This window comes from Camelus bactrianus, chromosome 4 (genome assembly GCF_048773025.1).
Source record: "Camelus bactrianus isolate YW-2024 breed Bactrian camel chromosome 4, ASM4877302v1, whole genome shotgun sequence".
Lineage (NCBI taxonomy): Eukaryota > Metazoa > Chordata > Mammalia > Artiodactyla > Camelidae > Camelus > Camelus bactrianus.
This window is the reverse complement of record NC_133542.1, coordinates 27633362-27653758: the sequence shown is the minus strand read 5'-3', so window position 1 is coordinate 27653758 and position 20397 is coordinate 27633362. Positions and strand designations below refer to the sequence as shown.

The window sequence follows — 20397 nt, the reverse complement described above, 5'->3', positions numbered from 1 at the left end:
AAGTTCTGCTCAAGAGGGAAATGTATGACAGGTATGCTCAGCCCCCTCAACTGCTACAGAACTAGGGAGCTGCTATTTCTTAGTGTTTCCACAGGCAGGGCAACCAAAAAAATTTTTTTAATGACCTGGAGGTCATAAGTATGGCATACAATTCCCTTTCCCCCACTACTTCTTCTATGAACTACAGTCTACAGCTTATACATGGTGATTGGCCAAACATCTCATTCCAGGGCACGTTCAGCCCAAGATTATAGTTATCCTTCCTTATGAAAACAGTGTTTCAGAGCAAGGGTAATTTGAAACAAGCTACACAGGGGAAGTTCTTCCTGAAATACTCCCTTCAGTGCACATGGATGGTCAGAGTATTATTTCCAAGTCTTATGCATTGGCTGCACAGGTCAGATGATTAAATCTCCAATTAATTAGGTCCTCTAGTATTCTGTGTGGAATAAATTAGTGATCTCCATCCAGTCTACTTAGACAAAACCCATCACAGGAGTTGGCACATTTTTGGCACTGTCAGCAAAGTGGGTAAAAAGCAAATGACCCATGTGGATAAAATGGGCACTTGATGAGGGGCACTGGATGAAAAGTGTAACGCAGTTTCCATCCACTGCAGAGCAGAGAACTTGAGTATCTGCCAATGTTATTTGCAAGAGGAAGTGAACTCAAAATGGGCACGAAGCCCATCAACTGTGGTATGAAACTCTTCACATTCATTTAGTTAAATGTTCATAATGCTCATGTTCTATGAATGGTAGTTTACCACTGGAATATTTTTAAAGACTATTATTAATGGAATTATCAAGTTATTTAGAAAACTTAAACCAAGAGGTAACACTAGGAAAGAAAGGTAATTCTCAACCTTATTTATTTCACTCTGTAAGAATATGGGAAAATATTCTATTTTAAGGCTATGTTGAGACTACTTTTTCATCATCCAAAATACCTTTGAGTTTTTCTCATGAAACATTTCCAGAATTGCTAAACATAGCCTTAAAAAAAAATACGGTTTAACTACTTCACTAGAACCAGAATTCTCATTCCATTTCAAATGTACTTACATATGACAGACATTCACACAGAAAGTCAGGATCACATTAAATATTTAAAATCTATTTGTTTCATGTGGGAGTTAACTGGATAAAAGCAGATGAGATGGGAGGGTCCTAGTCAGCTGGGAGGCAGGAAAATATAAATCCATGTGATTGTCTAAGTATGGTGGTATTTTCCTCCAACTTCCTATTAATCTTCATCAAAATGTCTTCATCAAATGCACAAAGATTTGACCTTCCTCGTTTCCTTCAAGGGATTTATTCAAGGAACTCAGAAGGCAAAAAAACCAGAAGAGTTTCTGGTAAATTTCACTTGATTGTACCTTTATAATACATTTTCTATATAATAGCATTAGCTATAAAGAAGGTGAATAAATGAAGACTTCAATTTTAAAATAATTCAACAAATCAGTCTGATTTTGTTTCCAATATGAACACCCAAAAAAAGATTTGTCTTCAGACTTTTTATCTAAGTGTATGTGAATGTATACATGTATATTCACACAAGCACATACTTTTCTAGCACATATTACAGCATATATATAAACACAGTCTCCAAGATTCCTTTCAGTTCCAAAATCTGCCTTCTGACTGCTCTTTTTCTCCTAATGTCTTATTCTTACTTAGCAGATTTTATTCCTTTCTTTACCTTTTCAAATATTTAAAATTCATTTCTCTTAACACTCATTCACACAGTTCAATTACTTATAGTTCACGGAGTATAATTTCTACTCTCACTGATTGAGCTTATTGCCCTCATGACTGGGAACTGGCTTTCATGCTTTAGAACTGGTACCCATGAGCCCATCTGGGTATGAATGACCTTATCTGGGGCTCTATGGCCTGGACTGTGCTGGTGTCTCTGTGGGGTGAAGGCCAACACGGCTGCCTGTTCCACACTCCATGGGAGTCAACATTCATGACCAGCTTTTACCTTAGCTTCTGGGTTTTAAGTATTGAACTGCAGAAATAGTGCTACTGTTCTCACCTTAAGCAGAAAGCTGATCTAGTTCCCCTTACTTCCATCTTATTTTATATAGGCTGGTGCCCTCCTGCTGGCAAGTTGAAACTCTAGCCCTAAATCATATAGTCCATCTGGTTGTCTATCAGACTACAAACTGTCTCTTCTTTGGAGACTCTTCTTTGTTTTTTAGCACCTGGAAATTTCTTTCCTTTTTGTAAGCATAACTACGCATTTGATTTTATTTTTAGATATTTTATAAACATCTCTATGTGTTTACAAGGGACTGGAGAACTTCCTGTATGAACATAGCTTGTCATAATGACCAGAGGTGTAGTGCAAATCTGACCTGTTTTTAATTACATACAACAGAATAAAACTTAAAATGACTATATTTAGTTGGTCAATATTTTCCCTAAGACTTAGTAAGATGTCTATTATTTTATTTAAAACATTTTAGGATGCGTATGTAAAATCTTTTCGAGGCTTCTCAGATTGATCGACTAATTTTGGTATGAAATGGATATGAAAGGAAATGTTTTTGATCTTATAAAATATAAAAAGAAAATACATCCCTCAGTGGGGAAGAAAAAAATGGAATGGAGAAATGTTCTTAATCTGTGTACTATGTATGTTCCTCTGTGATGATTCACTTTTGATCCCTTCAACTCCCTTCATCTCAACAAAGTCTATTCTCCTAAGTTGTAGAATCAAGATAAGTGAGGTTCACAGCAAAGCAATACAAAACAAACGAACCACCCAATACATACAAGTGTGTACGAGAGAGAGAGATAAAGGCACTGAAGGGTTAGTCTGGAAATGTGAACTACTAGGCAAGCCTAATCAGTTCTTATTTCTACACAAAAGACTGAATTATATATATGATGCAACAGAGTATTATTAATCACTGGCCTTTATTCTCTAGCACTTTCAGTCTAAAGGAAGTCTAGAAAGTAGGCACATCGTACTGGAGATCTGGCAACTCATCCCATGCTTTGGGCAAACTGCATAAGCCACATAGCCAGAAACACAGAAGGGGACACAGTTTCCAATCAGTTTCCATCAACAGATGTTATTTCAAGAAAGATGAGAGACTGAAATAAAACCACTTTTTTCAACATAAAGAAGAAAGCTATCTTTCTTCCTTTTGATTCCTCTGCTTAATAAGAACTCATCTTTAGGTAGAAGATATTTCTTTAATCACCAAACATCAACTTTGGTTAAACTGCAAAAAGTAGTCGCTAACCTCGCTGATATGAAAAATCCACACACGTGAAGCTAACATGCAGAAGAGTAGCATATTCTATTTGCTTTCAAGGTTCTCCACCAAAAATCAAAACAGCATCTGGCATTTGAAATCAACACCCTGGAATTTTCTTTTCTCTGTCTAGCATTTTTCAAGACTCATGAGAGAAGGTGCCCACTGTCTATCTAAATAAAGTCTGACTCTTATAAACAGTTTATTTCAACGCATTTCCCAGTATGTCAAGACCATACTAGTCTTTTCAATGATTCTACAAAAGAAAACCTGGGATAGAGAATTTCAACAATGGCACAAGAAGTAGCCTTGCACATGAACACTTACCACGCAAAACTGTGAGTCTGGTGGATACACTTATTTCTCCCACATTATTCGAGGCCACACATTCATAAATGGCCTCATCTCGCGGAGTCCGTAAGGGTTGTATTCTGAGCACTGATCCAGATCCATCGTCAAACTCTATTACCTATTAGAGGAAACAATAGCTGTCACAGGTGTTGTTATAATTGTCTACCTCTCAGCTAAACCTCTTAATGCAGTGGTGAACCAGCCACTAGGCTGAGAATGCACTCAGAAGCATTTTGAGAATGAATTTTGATATAGTGATGAAACAGAATAATTGGTCTAATTTAAGGAATCCTATACCAAACAAAGGAATGTCATGAAACTACATATGCAAACATGTAGACTTCTCATCTCTACTTAAAACCATCCAGGGTTTACTCATGAAAATATTCCAGTATGTGTAGCTGGAACAATTGACCTTGTTATTAATTTTGCAAGAGACTTGCTGCCATGATGGATAAACTTTTTAAAATTATTCTGTCTCTGATAGCACATACGCACATGTGTATGCATTCAGTAACTGGACTGTTAGGTGAAAAAATAATGCAGGCCACTACCGACAGCTCTTCAGGTTTAAAACGTCTCATCCTGAATAGTATAGATGAGCGAACCATGAAGAGAAACTGCATAAATCTAGTACTTAGGCAGCCAATGAGATGGCTTTCACAGCTCAAGAGACTGATGGCGTGCATTAATTTTGCCATATATCCTTCCAGTATTTGTTCTAGCTTAGCATTTTCTGCATTTTTAGGGCATTCTTGCTCTAAAATGGAGGCTTGCTTCACCAGGCAGAAAATTAATGTCCTAAACAGTAAGCCTGAATTCACTATCATTATGGACTCTACTCTCTTAACAGTCAAGCCATCCTAGGTATGTGTCATCTAATTCAAGTAGTTCTTTTAAGAAATGATGATGATGATAATGATATACATAAGAATGTATACAAAACTGTGAAGTCCTCTACCTGTCTTTTCTATAACTATGCTGTGTTCTTTCAGCTGTTCACTGAGATGTTGTGCTTTTTTTTTTTTGCATTTCCCTATGAATAATATATCCAAGTGCTTAAATTGTGAATAAATTAAAAATGTCTTATAAATATATTTACAGGACGTTCAATCCAAGATTTTGTGTGTGAATGTCAACATATGGAAAAAAGATTGAATATTTTCAAATTATGTCCACTCCAAGCCCTTTCTGCTTCAAGCCCTTTGTTTTCTTTAGTGTTCTAAATTCACAAAGATAGCCAAAATGTTTCACTTCTCAATGCACCACAATTTATTTTCAACTCTATTAAAAACAGCACACAATTTAGAATTAATCTTCTATGTATCTTGGAAAAATAAAGTTTCATAGTTACTGGAATCTTTGTTAAATATGCCATAATTTAAATATATACACATATATGAGCATCCTGTGGTTTAATGTAGAGAAAGGTTTAAATATCTTTTATACTTTGATTTTTTTCATTTTTATTGAGAAATAATTGACATACATCCCTGTATAAGGTTTAAGGTATACAGCATAATGGTATGATTTATACATAGTGAAATGATTCCCAAAATAGGCTTAGTTAACATGCATCATCTCATGTAGATGCAATAAAAAGAAAATAAACATTTTCTCCTTGGGATGAGAACTCTTAGGATCCACTCTTAACAGCTTTTGATTGTTACATGTCATTACATGTTTATATCTCTGATCTATTTCCTAGGTTAAGACCTATTCTCTTCAACAAAGGTTAAGACCTATTCTCTTCAACAAACAATACACCACACATTACATGCTTATATTGTAATTTCCAATTTAAAACTCTATTTAACACCTAATATTGATTACGTACCTACTGTAGGTCACTACAGATAGAAGAGGGAGCAAAATCAGTCTCATTCTTGCTCTCACAGGCTTTATGAACTAGTGAAACCCAAAATTACAATATACTGTTACAGGTATTAAAGATTCGCAACCCAAAACTCGATACTATTCAATGTAGTTGCTTTGTGTAAAAATAATTTCCCCTGTATGTGCTTGTATTATGCTTATTAGCATTTATGTCCTGAGCAGAGCTCAGGCTTTAAAATGTTTACCATCATAATTTAAGCTTTGCTACAAGATTTTGTCAAGAATCTATCACTACCAGCAAGCATTACGTCCCCAACTTCTCTTTGACAAAAAATATTTCAATTTCATTTAAACTAAAAAAAAAATGTGCAAAGATCATACACACGTCATTTTCTACATGATGTAAGAAATATTTCTCAAAGATTAAGGTAATTTTTTGTTTATGTGTAAATCACTATAGATAATTGATCTTCAAACAAATATAATTTTAAACTTATCTATAAACTGCAGTCCAAATTTCAATTTTTGCCAGTGCAATTAATTAGGTCCTTTAGGCATTTGGACCATTTATTGCTCTGAGAGAATCAGTGAAAAATTAGTAAAATCAAAATTCTGAATTTTGTATTTATTTTTTTAAATTGGGACTTGCTTTAATTTGCCAAACTGAATTAATCTATGAAGCAGATCAAGAATTCAAGTAAAAGGAAGTGAGTTTTACAATTTGGTCCGTTTGGAGGTCTAAGTACCCTCTAAGAATCAAGACATCCTCTTCTTATCTTAAATTGCAGGCACAAGATTGTATATTTCTTCCAATTTTTCCTTGTACCTTATCCCCTACTTTTCTCCTTCAGGATGAGCCAATTTATAAACCATAAGGCTCCTGAAAAACACCACAAATAATATCTGAATTATGTTTCACCATCTTCAACGCACTGAGCTTTCTCAAATAAAGAAAATCTACTTCTTCAATAGGTTTATCTGCAACATTACACGGGTTGGGTGTGTTTCTCCCAGAGCAGTTCTTTACACTAACACACTGGAACAAAGTTCTCATTCTAGTTCATGCTACTTGAAAAACACAGGTGTGAGGTACAGTGAACAACTCAATTTGCTGCCCAGTATCCATTCTCCTTTCACAGAGTAGGACTCGATTTCCTTTTTGGAAAACACTGCTCCCTCATTACAAGCCATGGCACTGGATAGAACTGACCTCAATCTCAACAACACAGGCACATTCTGATTTATTTAAATTAGTGTCATCCAGCTATTGACACAGATTGGTTCAAGAATGAGCTTGTAACTCAGCAGGAGCAAATAGCATGGGAAACTCACTCATCCTCTATTCTTGGATGTGGGAGGGTGTGAGACTGCATCTTGCCATCTTTAGAGGAAGCAATCTGAGGATGAGGCTACAGGTGGACACTAGGAATCCTAACTGAGCCCAGGTACAAGTAAAGACAAAGGTCAGTCATCTAAACCCCCAAGTTCTCTTTTTAAAAAAAGCCAAAGCCATTTTGAGTTAGGTCTTCCATCACATAGAACATGAGGGAATGCCATACCTCAGTGATTACGACAACTTACATCAGACTAAAACAAGCAAGTAACATACAAACCAAAGATCCATCAGATACATTCTTTCCCCAGAGAAACAGAACAATGGACCTAATACCTCAAATCTCTGATTGCTGACTTTCTTTCCTTTTTTGTTCCAGACAATTTTAGGTCTTGGGTCTCCTGAAGCTTGGCAAATAAAAGAGGCAACTCCACCAGAGACCCCTGTCTGGTCAACGGGAGTTCTTGTAAACCTTGGAGGAGCTGAAACAAAATGAAATAAACATCACAATTAGATGGAAAATTGAAACACAGACCATTACCACACTGCCACTGCTCTCCTCTCAGCCCTCAACCTTTTTCAGCCAAAACATACCCTCAACCTTTTTCAGCCAAAACATACGTACATATATACACCCAGATATAAACAGACCAGGATTGCAGAATTAGGAAAGCACCTTTTACTTTTGAAGGTAGTTAAAAGGGGAGGGAGGTGACTTTCTGGTCAAGTCATCTGCTAGTGCTTTTATTGCTGAAATCAGTATTAAGGCAGAGATCCAATAACATCCGAAAAGCAACATCACACATTAATTTTTATTATCAGTATAAAAAAATCCAATTTGTCCTCTGTAACAAAATGAGCTCATCAATCAAAGTGAGTAAAATTTTAGCTCTTTGCTTTGATGCCGCTATCAGGACACTGCCAGAAAGCAGCATTGCCACTGCTAAGCTATTAAAATTAGTGACATTTAAGAGAAATTCTAGGAAATTTTAAAGAGACAAGAAATACAGCCTTGAGTTAGAAGGTCTGGCAAGAAGCAGAATTAAGGGAAAATGGTAAAGTGACTCAAACCCACATACTGTGTCCTACCTTACTTGAAACTTAACACCACGATTTGCATAAAAGGTAAATCAAGAAGCCTCCAAAGTCATAGCAAAGAATTTCTGTCAACAAAGATGTAGACTTCGAGATTCCTAAGGACAAAAGGTTAGAAGGTGGAGGCCTCTGAAATATCTTCCACCTCCTTAAAATGTTCCTAACATTCACTTTCCTTCTTCAAGACCTACTTGTTACCCATCTTCTACTTCCAGATCTAGAAATTTATTATACAAAAACTACATAAAATGTATACAAATATTTATGGACAAAGATATCCGTCATGATTCTTATTCACAAAGATTATAAATACCCTAAATATCAAACATCATAGGAATTGATGGTGAAATAAACTATGGCATAATAATGGAACATCAATCAAACAGTAAATGTTGTATTCGTAAAGTTTTTATCATATGATATGAGAAATACTTATGACTCAATGATAAGCCACAAAAGCATCACACAAAATTAGATGAGAGACAGCAGATAATAAAGAAAAAGGCACCCCCAAAAGATGGGATAAAATGTGCAAAAACATCAGTGATGGTGGTTTCGGAGAAGGTATTTTAATTATTTTTCCTACTCTTTACGTTTTTCTTGCATCCTTGAGTTTTTACAATTATGTTACAGTTGGATCTTTTTTAAACTCAAAAACACTTTACTTTCCCACTTTATTCTCTATTTTCTTACCCCTACAACAAATTTTCTCTTCTCTGCTGCCATTTTTTTCAGTTATATGTCATTGAAACAAGGTTTTACGTAACTATGCCTAACATTTATTTTGAAACCTATCCATTCTCAACTCCACCGTTTTGTATATGTATCATCTTTGGGGGAAAAAATAGTGCTTAACTTTCCTGTGTCTTAACTGGAAAAATATGAAAGGCAAAATAGCTTGTTTTGCAGGGATCCCTTCCAGTTTTAAGGTATTACTTCCACAATGAGGGGAAGAAAAGAGAGGGGAGAGCTACCTTTGCAATGCCGGTGCTAGGAAATGGGTCTCCACTTCATTGGCAAATTGAAGTTGGTGAAAACACAGGTCCCTATTCATTCAGAAACACTAGGAAAGACAGCGGGCGCTAACAATTCTGTCCAGTATCACACCCGGCAGCATCTCAGGGTGCAATACAAACTAGATGGTTACCAGAACTGCAAGAAATACTTAAAATGATTAGAAATTGACTAATAGGAAAAGGGATTAAAAAAACCACTGTACAATGATGTCACTTTTCTGTCACACCAAAAAAACACAAAGTTTTCATGTTTTTCATTCTGCTATTGCAAACAAAGCAAACTGATAATAACCATACACTCGTCAGCATCTAATATGGAAAGTTTAATTATGAAATTAAAATTCCTAGGGAGTCCCCTTGGAAAAACAAAATGTATTGTATTCCTATGTTAAATGCTACAACCCCATTCATTTTTAGCTACTTTCCTTTTCAAAGTCCCTAGCTTAAAAATGGTCAATCTTAAAAATCTGTTTTAACAACTCAGCTTCCTATTTAAGTTTAGTTTTGAAATTTCTTACAAGAATGTATGGATTAGGTGGAGGGCTGTTGAATAAAATGACTCATTTTAGTAATCAGTATTTAAATAAACCTAGAAGGTAGGATGTCATTTTGGCTGCACTGGAAATTTTTGTTTTTAAGGGATAGTATCTTACTTCTCATCCCAAAGAATGAAGGAAATTTGGAGATTCTGGTCATCTGTAAAAAGGCCGTGGTTACTTGGGAAAGTGCATCCTAGATACTGAGTGGGGACACTAAGAGGCCAAATTACATATAAAATCTAGAAGTCTTATTTCTAAGTGGAAAGCAGAGGAGGCAAGTTCCCATGTTCCCAGAGAAGGGATGCAACCATCATTCCAATGTTCAATTGCGGTTCTCATGTATCTATACTTTCTGGTCATACCTTATTTATGATGCCAACATTGACAAGGATAATGTCTGACCACCGGATGCTACTGTAAGGATCTTATTCCTGAAGATGAAGGCAAGAAATAGAATAAATCTAATGAATTGTGGAAATTTTATTAAAATAACTAGTTAGAAACTGTTTCAGATCTGGAACTATTTTCCTAAATACTACCCACTGCTGCAGTGCCTCAGTATTCTATATTTAAAAAAAAAAAAAAAAAAAAAAGCCCTGAAAGGGTCCTTAAATTTATTCTTTAAAAACAAACCAAACTAAGAAGAAATCAATCACACTACATTTTAAAAAAAGGTATCAAGTATTTGTACCCAGAGTTCTTTTATTTTGTTATTTTTTTAAATGTGAAAAACATTAGCCTTCATAGATAAGAAAGTCATGACTTTCTTATGGGATCTGATGTCAATTTTTTTATATTTGTCTACCAAGTCCAAACTGTGGAAAGAATAGATGCCATTATTCCATAATACAAAATTAAGATTCTAGATAAAATAGTAAAATCCTTTCAGTAAGCATGTTTGTTGCATAGATAATCATCTTGGCTGGTCAAACTGTAACACTGATGCTGTCAATACTACACCACTCCAACAAATGCCGGAGGCAAGTAAAACTATTTCCAGAGGGGTCTAATTGTACACAGTACCCACACCCTCTCCTCTGTGTCTCAATACAAGAAAAGAAATGAATCTTCTGCCTTCTTTTGTCAGTGACACTGCCCAAATTTAAGTCATGCTCTGAAGATGGGAAGAAAGAGAACAAAGCCCATGTAAAAGAATAAAACAAAGACCTCCAGCAAAAAGTCACACAATAGGACAGCCTCAGGTCTGAATTAGGAAAGTCCCCATGACTACCCCATGAGAGACAACCATCAATATTGCATTTGGTTTAAGGGAAAAAAAGAGGAAATACCAGGAGTGTGAAGATGGAGAGAAGACATTAGAACAGTCACTGGTATTCAGATAGTTACCCTTCCATTATTATAGCAAACTGCCATTGCTGTCCACCTAAAGATGCCAGCACTGTGCTTTGCAAAATGCATTTCTGTTCAAGCTGCTTTTGACAAGTGAGGAGTATGACCTTTTATTAAACTAATGCCAGGCACTGCAGAGGTCAAATTACTGATAGACCCAGAAAGTCTATTTTCTAAATGGAAAATAGAGAAGCTAAACACGCACATGAGTCAGAACAGAGGTATGGCTGATATTCCAGAACGTGTCTGCCATGCTCACTTGCTGTTCAGCAACTGCATTCTCGGGATGCATTCACAGAGCAGACGGCAGCTTCAGGAATCTAGTAGATTACTATTTCCTACACAGCTCAAGAGGAGCCACAAGCTGCTGATTGATTTTTGCCTCCAAGAGGTTAGACTGTTTCTTGGAGTATAAGTAATGTGCAGTACTTTTGCATTGAATGATTGTAGTATTTTGATGTCATATCAGGTCCATATTTGCTACGCTTTCTGAAGACAAAGGGAAGCACAAAAGAGCATTTAATGTGATTAAATTCAGGGGACAGAACTTACCAAGACCAGCAAACTTCCTTTGACCATCCTTACCAAACTGCTCTATTTGAGGACAGAGCACTCCCTTTAGTATGCTACATTAAGGACAGTTAGAGATTAATTGGGGAGAACCACTGAAATCCACTAGTATTATCCATGGAAGAAATGAATTTATGGGAAATTCTTAACGGTTAAGAAGACAGCTCTGGTTTGTGGTAACGTGATTGGCCAAATGAGAATCACTGAAAACAGGTCTGCAGAAAAGACCACATGCTAAAAAAGTGAAGAGAAGAAATGACAGTGCCATTTGTCTCATTTAAGTCTAATGAATAAGCCACTTCTGCAGACGTCAAGGAAATACGTCGCATAGGGAAGAAAACTAACAGCATGTAACTAATTGGCTTTGTTTCTTTCAGCTGATTAACATTTCCTTAAATAGAGTTTGGTTTTTAAAGGGATATTTGTCATAATAATGCACTTAAAATCTTGAAAGGGGAAGGCTAATACAGCTACTAAGTGATGCTAAGGGAGAGGATGAGGGAATGTGCAGTAAGAATATATAGGGAGCCCTGTCTTTAGGAACCTGCCTCCTGTCTAAAAGGAGTCTGCAGAATTTATGAGACTTTCTCTGCTATTACCAGGGTGCAGGCTCTGGAGGGGAGCTCAGGAACAGGGATCTGGAGGTAAGTCAGAAATGCAGAGTGTAGGAGGTGAGTCTGGGGTGACGCTAAGGTCAACGGCCAGGTCTGAAGGTTGAGGGGAAGAAGAGCTATTGTCACAGGGCTTACATTCCCTTCCAGCCACAACACACTCCACTGACACTACCACACACATAGGAAGTGGCCAGAGTACACGTGGATGATAGCTTTTTTATGATTCTATGGGGAAGGTAGGAAAGCATGCCCAAGATGGCAGTACCACTGCACCAGCTCATGACAAGAGAAGAGGGAGGCCCCAGAGTTGATATGTAACTGTACAGAGGGCCAGAATCCTGGCACAAGATGCCAGGCTGGACTGATTTCTATAGCAAATATTCTACATAAACTAGGGCCTAAGGAGACAACTATCCTATCACATGGGATCTGAACAGGTTCACCTCTGACATCCATGGCCCGGATGGACCTTCAAAGTCCAACAGACTATTCTTGAGCCATCTGTGGCATTTGCTTTTTAATACAACTCTACAAACAATCTTTAAGCCTTAAAATTTGATTTAAGGAGAATTATACTTCAAAATGAAAGAAAGAGCTACCCTTCAGTGAATTCCACACATTGGACTAAATGTTTTATACATCTTACATGCAGTGTTGCCCACAGTCCTGTCATAGTCCTGCAATGTAAGCTTATGTCATCACTCCAATTTTATAGAATTATAGAAAGATTTCTAGTACTATATAAATTTAGAAGGAATAAAAGAGAAAGTGAAAAAGGGGGGAAGAAAGGAAGACTCACTGAGGTTTAGAGTGAGTCATGGACTTTTGATCTAATTGTGAAGCCCTGAAATTTTTACTGTGCCAAATTAGTAGATGGAAAGTTACAGATATGCTGCATAGACAATATGGTTTAAGTCAAATTCACTGTGTATTTTCAAATCTGTTGTAGTTAACTATAAAATGTATCCTGGCTATTTTCTCGAGGGTTTGGAAAGTACTTTGTGCTGCATTACAGCAATTATTTTTCACTGGATAAGGGAAAACAACTCACCCAAAATACCTATGAAAGTTCTTTTCCTAATTTTTAGGAGCCAGTTGAAATCAGGGATACATTAAGTATGGTGCCTGGGGAACAGATGAAAAATCAAAGTCACAAAATTCATGAACAAATCATGTAAATTCCAAGTGTAGTACAGACTACCTTTCTATTATTCTATATATACAATTTGTTCACGATGACAAAAGACAAATACTCATGAAAGTTCTTGACACCAAATTCTTCTTTCTTCCTTTTCACAGCATATTCAATGCATGGTTACATCATTAATTTTATTGAGGCATCAACTCCCAATTCTTGACTACTCAAATGACTACTACTGCTGTCTCCCACTGGATAAGGAGATGTCTATGCCTCTGTAGAACTATCAATACTAAAGGCGACCAAAGATTGATACGTACGCTAACAAAAAGGAAGGGGAAAAGGAGAAAGGAAAGAAAGAAGAGACACGAAGAGAGTTGACTGAATGAAAAAGGTGTCTCTCACTTGAACTTTTCCTCAGTGCCAGGTCCTTATTTCTAACGCTTGAAAGATTATGTAGTGACATTGCAAAATCATTATGTTTAAAATACATCATGCCATCTGCCTCCCCAATCCTACTTCTCTTCCTGAGTTTCCAAGTCTGTTTGCAGCACTCCCATTCTCCCAAACACCCAGGCCAGAAGCCTCAGCCTTTTTTTTGTCTTCTTCTCCTTTCCCCACTGCATTAACTATTAAGTCCCATAGATTCTGCTTCTAATACATCCCACTCCTTTTTGTTCATATCCGGTAACAACAGCCATGATTCTTCTTTTAGGCTGGACATTAAAATCACTTGGGAGCCTTAAAAAACAAACTCTATAGGTGCTTAGACCCCTACCCACACCAATTAAAATAGAAAATCAGTGCGTGAAGCTGGCTAATTAATTTCCAGAAGACACCAATATTCAGCCAGAATTGCGAACCACTGAACTATATCATATCTGTGCCTTCCCTTCCATTCATCCTAACTTCAAGCTTTTATTGCTACAATCGATATTGTACATCGTTGCTGTTCTGTTGATCCTTTTTTTTCCCTCTTCCTTCTTATTCTTTGAGGTTTTGTTAAATGCACCTATGATTAAGGCTTTTTTATACTCAGTCACTCAATCAGTCAATCAATCAATCAACCAGCTCTAAGAGTTTACTGCTGCCATATTAACCAGAGATTTTATTTGGCCTTTAAGATCTTTCAGGGCTGCTGCCAACCTATCTGCCTATGTATGTGTTTCTACTACTGCCCATCAAGGACGTAAAACACCCTGCTTCAATGCCTTGGTACAAGCCATTCCACTGCACCAAATACCTTCTCCCTCATTTTAGAGTTTATAGAATTTACCCATTTTCCAATCCCAAATGAAATATTCTGAAGCCATCTTTGATCCTCCCATCTGGGTAAAATCCACTATCCTTTTAAATCTTAACATACTTTTCATATCTCTCCTATGAGTTAAAGCAATCTATCATTTATTATAGCTATTTTATATGTATGTATTTCTCTCTCTGCACATTAACTGAACCTCGAGGAAAGCATCTGTGACTTGGCCATCCCAGAAGTCTCACAACTCCTAGTAACACCCAGCATATAGTAAGTGTTCAAAGTATACAAAGACTTGCTAGAGGGCTCTCCAAGGTAGTATACCCTCTAATCTTTGGCTATACACTTTTCAGTATTTAGGATGGATAGTAGTGTTGTAAACATGATACCCGTGCTTTGATTTGAATTACGTTTGCTCATAGCTTGACAAATTAGCTGTAGAATGCAAACTTCACTGACACAGCAAAACACTGATGTGACCTGGTGGGAGACTAATGGATCGACACCAGGCCCTAACTTGGCAAAATGTAGCATAACCAAATCACAGATTCATGCATTTGTGCAGGACTCAATTCAGACGAAGTATAATGAACTACAATGGATCTCATCTCTTTCAGGAATACTATTCCATCTTGTTACTACAGAGCTCTCCTATTTTCTGCAACTTCTGTTGTTTTTTTTTTTTTTTAAGATAAATTGACTTTATTGTCTGACTGTATATTTTTATGTTAATTTAAAAACATAAATAAATCAAAGGAAAGCATTATAAAACATTCTAATGGCTATCATTTTGATGAATGACTTAAGAATTTTTCTATGTTCATTTAACATATGGTTTCTACCAAAAAAGACTATACCATACTGCTACTTTATAGCCTGTATTTTACTTAAAATATATTGTGAATATCTTTTGTGTCAATAGATATTTAAATTGAAAAGCATTTCATATTATAAAGCATACAGACATTTTAATCTAGTGTTAAACATTCAGGTTGTTTCCAATTTTTAGTTTTAGAGAAACGCTTCAGTGATTATTCTTATAAGCGTGTATGTCATTCCTATATACGATTCATTCCTACAAGTATAACTAACATGTATGGTGCATTCCGATACGTCAAATTAATAGATTAAAAAACTGTACGTTTCTAAGACTTTTTATACGTTGTAACAAATTATGCTAAAAAACCCTCATAGTCACAGTAGGAATATATCGAAGGGTGTCCACTTACCTAGGCTAGTGTTAAAGCTGAAAATTATCACCTAGTCACTGGCAAAATTTTTATCTTTTTTAGTTAAACAGAAGGATAGAAGGTAGAGGTCAGAGGATGATGGGTTTAGAGGAAGAAACTGGAAAATTCACACCTCAGAAAAGAACCCTCTTCAGATATTCCTCAAATCCTGCCTTTTCCATTTATCTTTGGGACAAAAGAATGTAAAAGGGCTACTTAGTGGTGAACAAAGACTAATGAAGAAAGAGGAAAAGAGGAAGAAAAAATATCTATAAAAATTAAACTACTGAAAATCGTAATTAAATGCCACAGGAAAAGAATTTTGGATTTAAAAAGGTCAACATATTGAAGTCCATTTCAGTCTTTCAAATTCTTTCAAAAACAACTGAGATGACTTTTCACACGAATTAGTCAGTGTACAGTAGTTAAAATAAATTTCTCGTTTGTGTCCTATTTCAAGATATATTAATACCTGGGTCATAAATGTTTGTTTCACAGCCGTAAAAATTGTGTGTCCTCACTACCGTAACTTTGTATTTCACACACAGCCATGGGATAGTATGATTTAAACAAACAATTCTCTACATTCACTATGCCTGGGTCATAAAACTTATCTGAAGTATAAGTTTTAGATGTGCTTAGTAAGACCGACCATCTGTTGTGGTATAAGATACTCATCGCAACTGCTGGTTTAGCAACATAAATTTCAGAAAGGCCTGCCACTGGTCCTGAATTACTCTGACACAACACGTGAAGTCATTCTTACCATTCCTTATGCCAGACTCACGCATCCTTAATGAAAATATGTTATCAGCAGCACCATTTAGATATTCACTCAAAATTTTCCACTTGAAGCCTCCAGGTTTGCTTACTTCCTACTTATGCATTCAAAATACACAGACCGTGCATCCTCTTTTGTTCAATACAGTGAACAAGGCCCTTACAATGAAACAGATGAAAAGTCATGCAATCTCCCAGACTCATATGTAAAGATGTCGGCAAATGATACAATATTTATTGGCTTTTTTCACAATTCCTCTCAATGGCAATGTACTCACAAGGCTATTTAACAGACACTGTATTTGACAAAAAAGAAACTCAACCGACCCTTTAGCATCTTTTTGTAGTTACTTTTCAAAGCAGATTCATCTACATCATTCACTGCTAATTTACTCATTAATCATAATTTATCACATCAGATGTGCTGATCATCATTAAAAGCAATAATTTATTCTTCATTCTAACCTGCTGCTTATCATGTACCTGCAAATTGGATCACACAGGAAAGGTAACTGGCTTATTTGAAAAGGAACATGAGAACAGATATAACTGAAGTGGCAAAGAAAGTGAAAAAAAAATGACAAAACAATGTCATCTTTGGCATTTTTTCCCAATTCTGTCCCAATTTTATGACACTAAACACCAGGGTATTGGTTCTATTATCTCTCTGCTAAGAAATTTCCAATCTATCAACTATCTGAATTGTATTTTGTATTTTTTAAGAGGAATTGGAGTGATACGCTGTACCGGCTTCACTTTGAAGACTAGTAGCAATCCAGTTCCACAAAGGGATCCACTGATGTCCCTCGAAGTGCTGAAAAGCTTTAAGCTGATATGAATTGCTCTAACTCCTGCCTTCCAACCAAAGTGAGGTGTTACCACAACTGGCAAAAGCCTGGACCGTTTCTCGTACGATAGATCCATCTTCTAGGAATAAACCTGACCACTATTTTTCATCTATCAGTTTGAAACTGGGAAGTTAGCAAGGTAGTTTGGGAAATGAAAGTAGCTGAAATACCCCCAGTAGCTGTAACATGGAAAGGGTCTATGTGCAAACACATGTGGCACACTTTCTGTTAAGTGGTAAAACAGATTGCAAAATGAAGTTCAGATGTATTTACTGGAGAAATTTAGAAGCAGTATTATAAGAAAGCCTTGTTTATGGACAAAATAGCATCTCTGAGATGCTATTTTCATATGTTACAGAAATATTTTGTCTAGAGTAGAAAATTGTGGAAAATGAGCTGTCTCAGTTTTTATTACAAAGGCAACGTTAATTATAAAGTATAGAGTGTTTTACAATAAACATGATAGTATTAATTATGGACTTTCTTTAGGAAATACTATCTTCCAAATAAATGATTTCATGATTTTTACATGTTTCCAAAGATGAAACACTTGAAATTTTCAGTATTTAAAAATACTTCCTTGGTCTTATTTTTTATTTTAAGGGGTATTACCATTTGTTAAGAAGAATGCAGACACACAGTGGATAAACAATGTAAAAGAAAAGCAAAACAACAAAAACAGTGACTTGCCTATACACCAGACTGTTTCAGACTGAAATTGTGATTTTAAAAATATATTTGAAAAATGTCCAGCACTCTTCACATTTGGACCAGTACTCTGCTAGAGATCAGGATATTCTATGTTTAAAACTTACGTCACACTTTCATTCAGTGTAATACCTAGCATACTGAAGACATTCAATACCTTTTAAAGAAAGTACAATTACCTTGGTTGTATGGATATCTTAGGTACAAATCTATATTCTTCCATTAATTTTCCACTAAATTTAGATTTGTTTAAAAATTCACTTCTCTGGAGACCTAAAGCCAAAAATTATCTGGCAATGAATTGCAGGATTCCAAATATTCTCATTCAATATTAGCTAATTATTAGAACCAATAACAAATTTTAAGATAATAACAATACTCATTTTCTGATATCCTTCCAACTGAACACATGTAGCAAGGAACGAGTGGCATTTATTTTCCATATTAAATCCATTCTTCCTAAAATAAAGTTATTTCTTTTAGAGGTAAGAGAAAGAATGTATATCCATACAAACAAGTTTAAGATATGGGGAAAGTGTTCCTCCCACAAGATGTCCAACTGAATTTAATCTTGCTAACCATGATTGATCTCTGCCTTCTCAAAAAGAGTCGCCTGCCACCCTCCTATTCTCTAATTCTACTCAGTGAGCTATTTGAGGGTACAAAAGATGGAAAGCATGACAACTGGTTCTATGCTGGGGCTGTGAAGTCATGTACAAGCAAGCAATGATAATAACAGATGATCACCCGGGGCCATAGACTAGCCCTGTCTAAAACTCAGGTTGACATTAATTGGATCCTGGCACACGGAGGATATGGTACAATTCCTTGGTTTGTATTGAAAATAAACCTTTAAAGAACTTTAATAAAATGAGCCCTAGATGGAACAGAGTATAATACAATAATGTAATTCTCCATCTTTTTTTAAGCTACATCTCCATAACCTTATCACCATTTCCATGACAGCATGTTAAATCTGAGGAGGAAACGTCTCATTCTTGCTGCCTGTGAACTGAAACACATACACACCGTAAGTGTAGGAAGCCAACAAGGAGGGGGAGGGGTCTTTTTGTTCTATCATCATTGAAATCTGTTATGCTCTGGCCAGTCCTTCTGTTCCCATTTTTCTAAACAGCATCAAGACTTATCTACATAGATATCCATCTCACCTCTCCTGACAAGAAAATTTAGGTCATGCTTGCAAGGTAACACGACTCAAATATTCAGGAAACACTTTTCAGTTGAATTAATTTTCAAATATCAAGTCCCTAATTTGTATCCCTGGGCAGTGCGGACCCCGGTACCAGCTCATTTGGGTGCAGATTATGCACACTTTTCTAGAGAAACACATTATCTGAGCCCCAGGAAGACGGGAGGCATTCCAAAACAGCAGAGACAGTAAGGACCTTTATTTGCCAACTAACTTTTCCCCCACCATTCTCTAATTTACAGCTCAGTGTATTAAGAAAGAAAACAAAGGGTTTTCCCACACAGAAATAGCCTTTTCGAAAAACCTGCAAACAAGATTTTAATTGTACTATTTACCAATATAGACCACATGCAGAAACAAACTGAAACCTTTCTTGCTGAGGCTTGCTTGCTTTTTTTTTCCCCCTAATTTAACTATTGTAGGCAACATCATAGCAATTTAAGTTGGTTTTGTGACAAATTATTAGGACACTTATTTTAGAAGAAAAATCAACCAATAATTACTGCCCTGGCACATGGCTATTGTTCAGAACATAAACAGAAGCTGTGGCTGACAGCTGATGGGCCCAGCCCCCGCTATCCTTAGAATACATTTGCAGATACCCAAGGCCTCTTGCCAGACTGAGGCCTGCAGTCACCACCCTTTCATCCAACAGGGCTGCACTGACCAGCTTATGCTGAGCACAAACAAATGTCACCATTTTAGGACTTCCTCCAGGGTTGGGCCTAGCCTTAGGTGCTAAAAATACTATTTTAATTATTAATGATCCCAACTGGGCAGTAACACAGGCCTTTTAGCATCATTCTAAAATATTAAGGAGTAACCCCAAGCACTTCAAGTTTTAGCTCCATGCCCTAAAGTGTTTTTGTTAGTGACCCCAGATCATCACAAAAGGAAGAAAATGCCCTCCTTGTATTTGTGTAACAGGAGCATTTGTGAACCCACGCCAGGCCACATGTGAGAATCGGGATAAACTTCATTTTCCAGAACTAGAAAAAGGGCCTGTAGACTACCCTGGGATGAGCTTTTACTCAATACCAAATGAAAAGATAAAGGCTCTGGGAGGCCAAAAGTTACGAGATGCATGCTACTTCTTGCCCTGAATCATTATACAACCTACTCAGAATCACTAATTTACTCACAGGAAATGTTGCTTTCAAGCTCTCTTCAGCACCTTTGTCAAACTTTACTGCCTGAAGTCTTTGGTAACCTAGTGAGAGTCCGCTGCTTTTTGAGGTGGATCTCAAAGTA

At 36.4% G+C, this 20397-nt stretch overlaps 1 protein-coding gene across 18 annotated transcripts in view; it reads right to left on the bottom strand.

Moving 5' to 3' along the window:
- PTPRD (protein tyrosine phosphatase receptor type D) overlaps positions 1 to 20397 on the bottom strand; it is a 1875536-nt gene that overhangs the window by 283017 nt on the left and 1572122 nt on the right. For 17 of the 18 annotated variants that reach the window (XM_074361573.1, XM_074361575.1, XM_074361574.1 and 14 more), the window contains 2 exons: positions 7131 to 7276; positions 3602 to 3743 (listed from right to left, as the gene is read on the bottom strand). In XM_074361573.1, the coding sequence (XP_074217674.1) occupies positions 3602 to 3743; positions 7131 to 7276 (288 nt within the window). The remainder of the gene's footprint in view (positions 1 to 3601; positions 3744 to 7130; positions 7277 to 20397) is intronic. The other variant, XM_074361588.1, reaches the window with a different exon arrangement.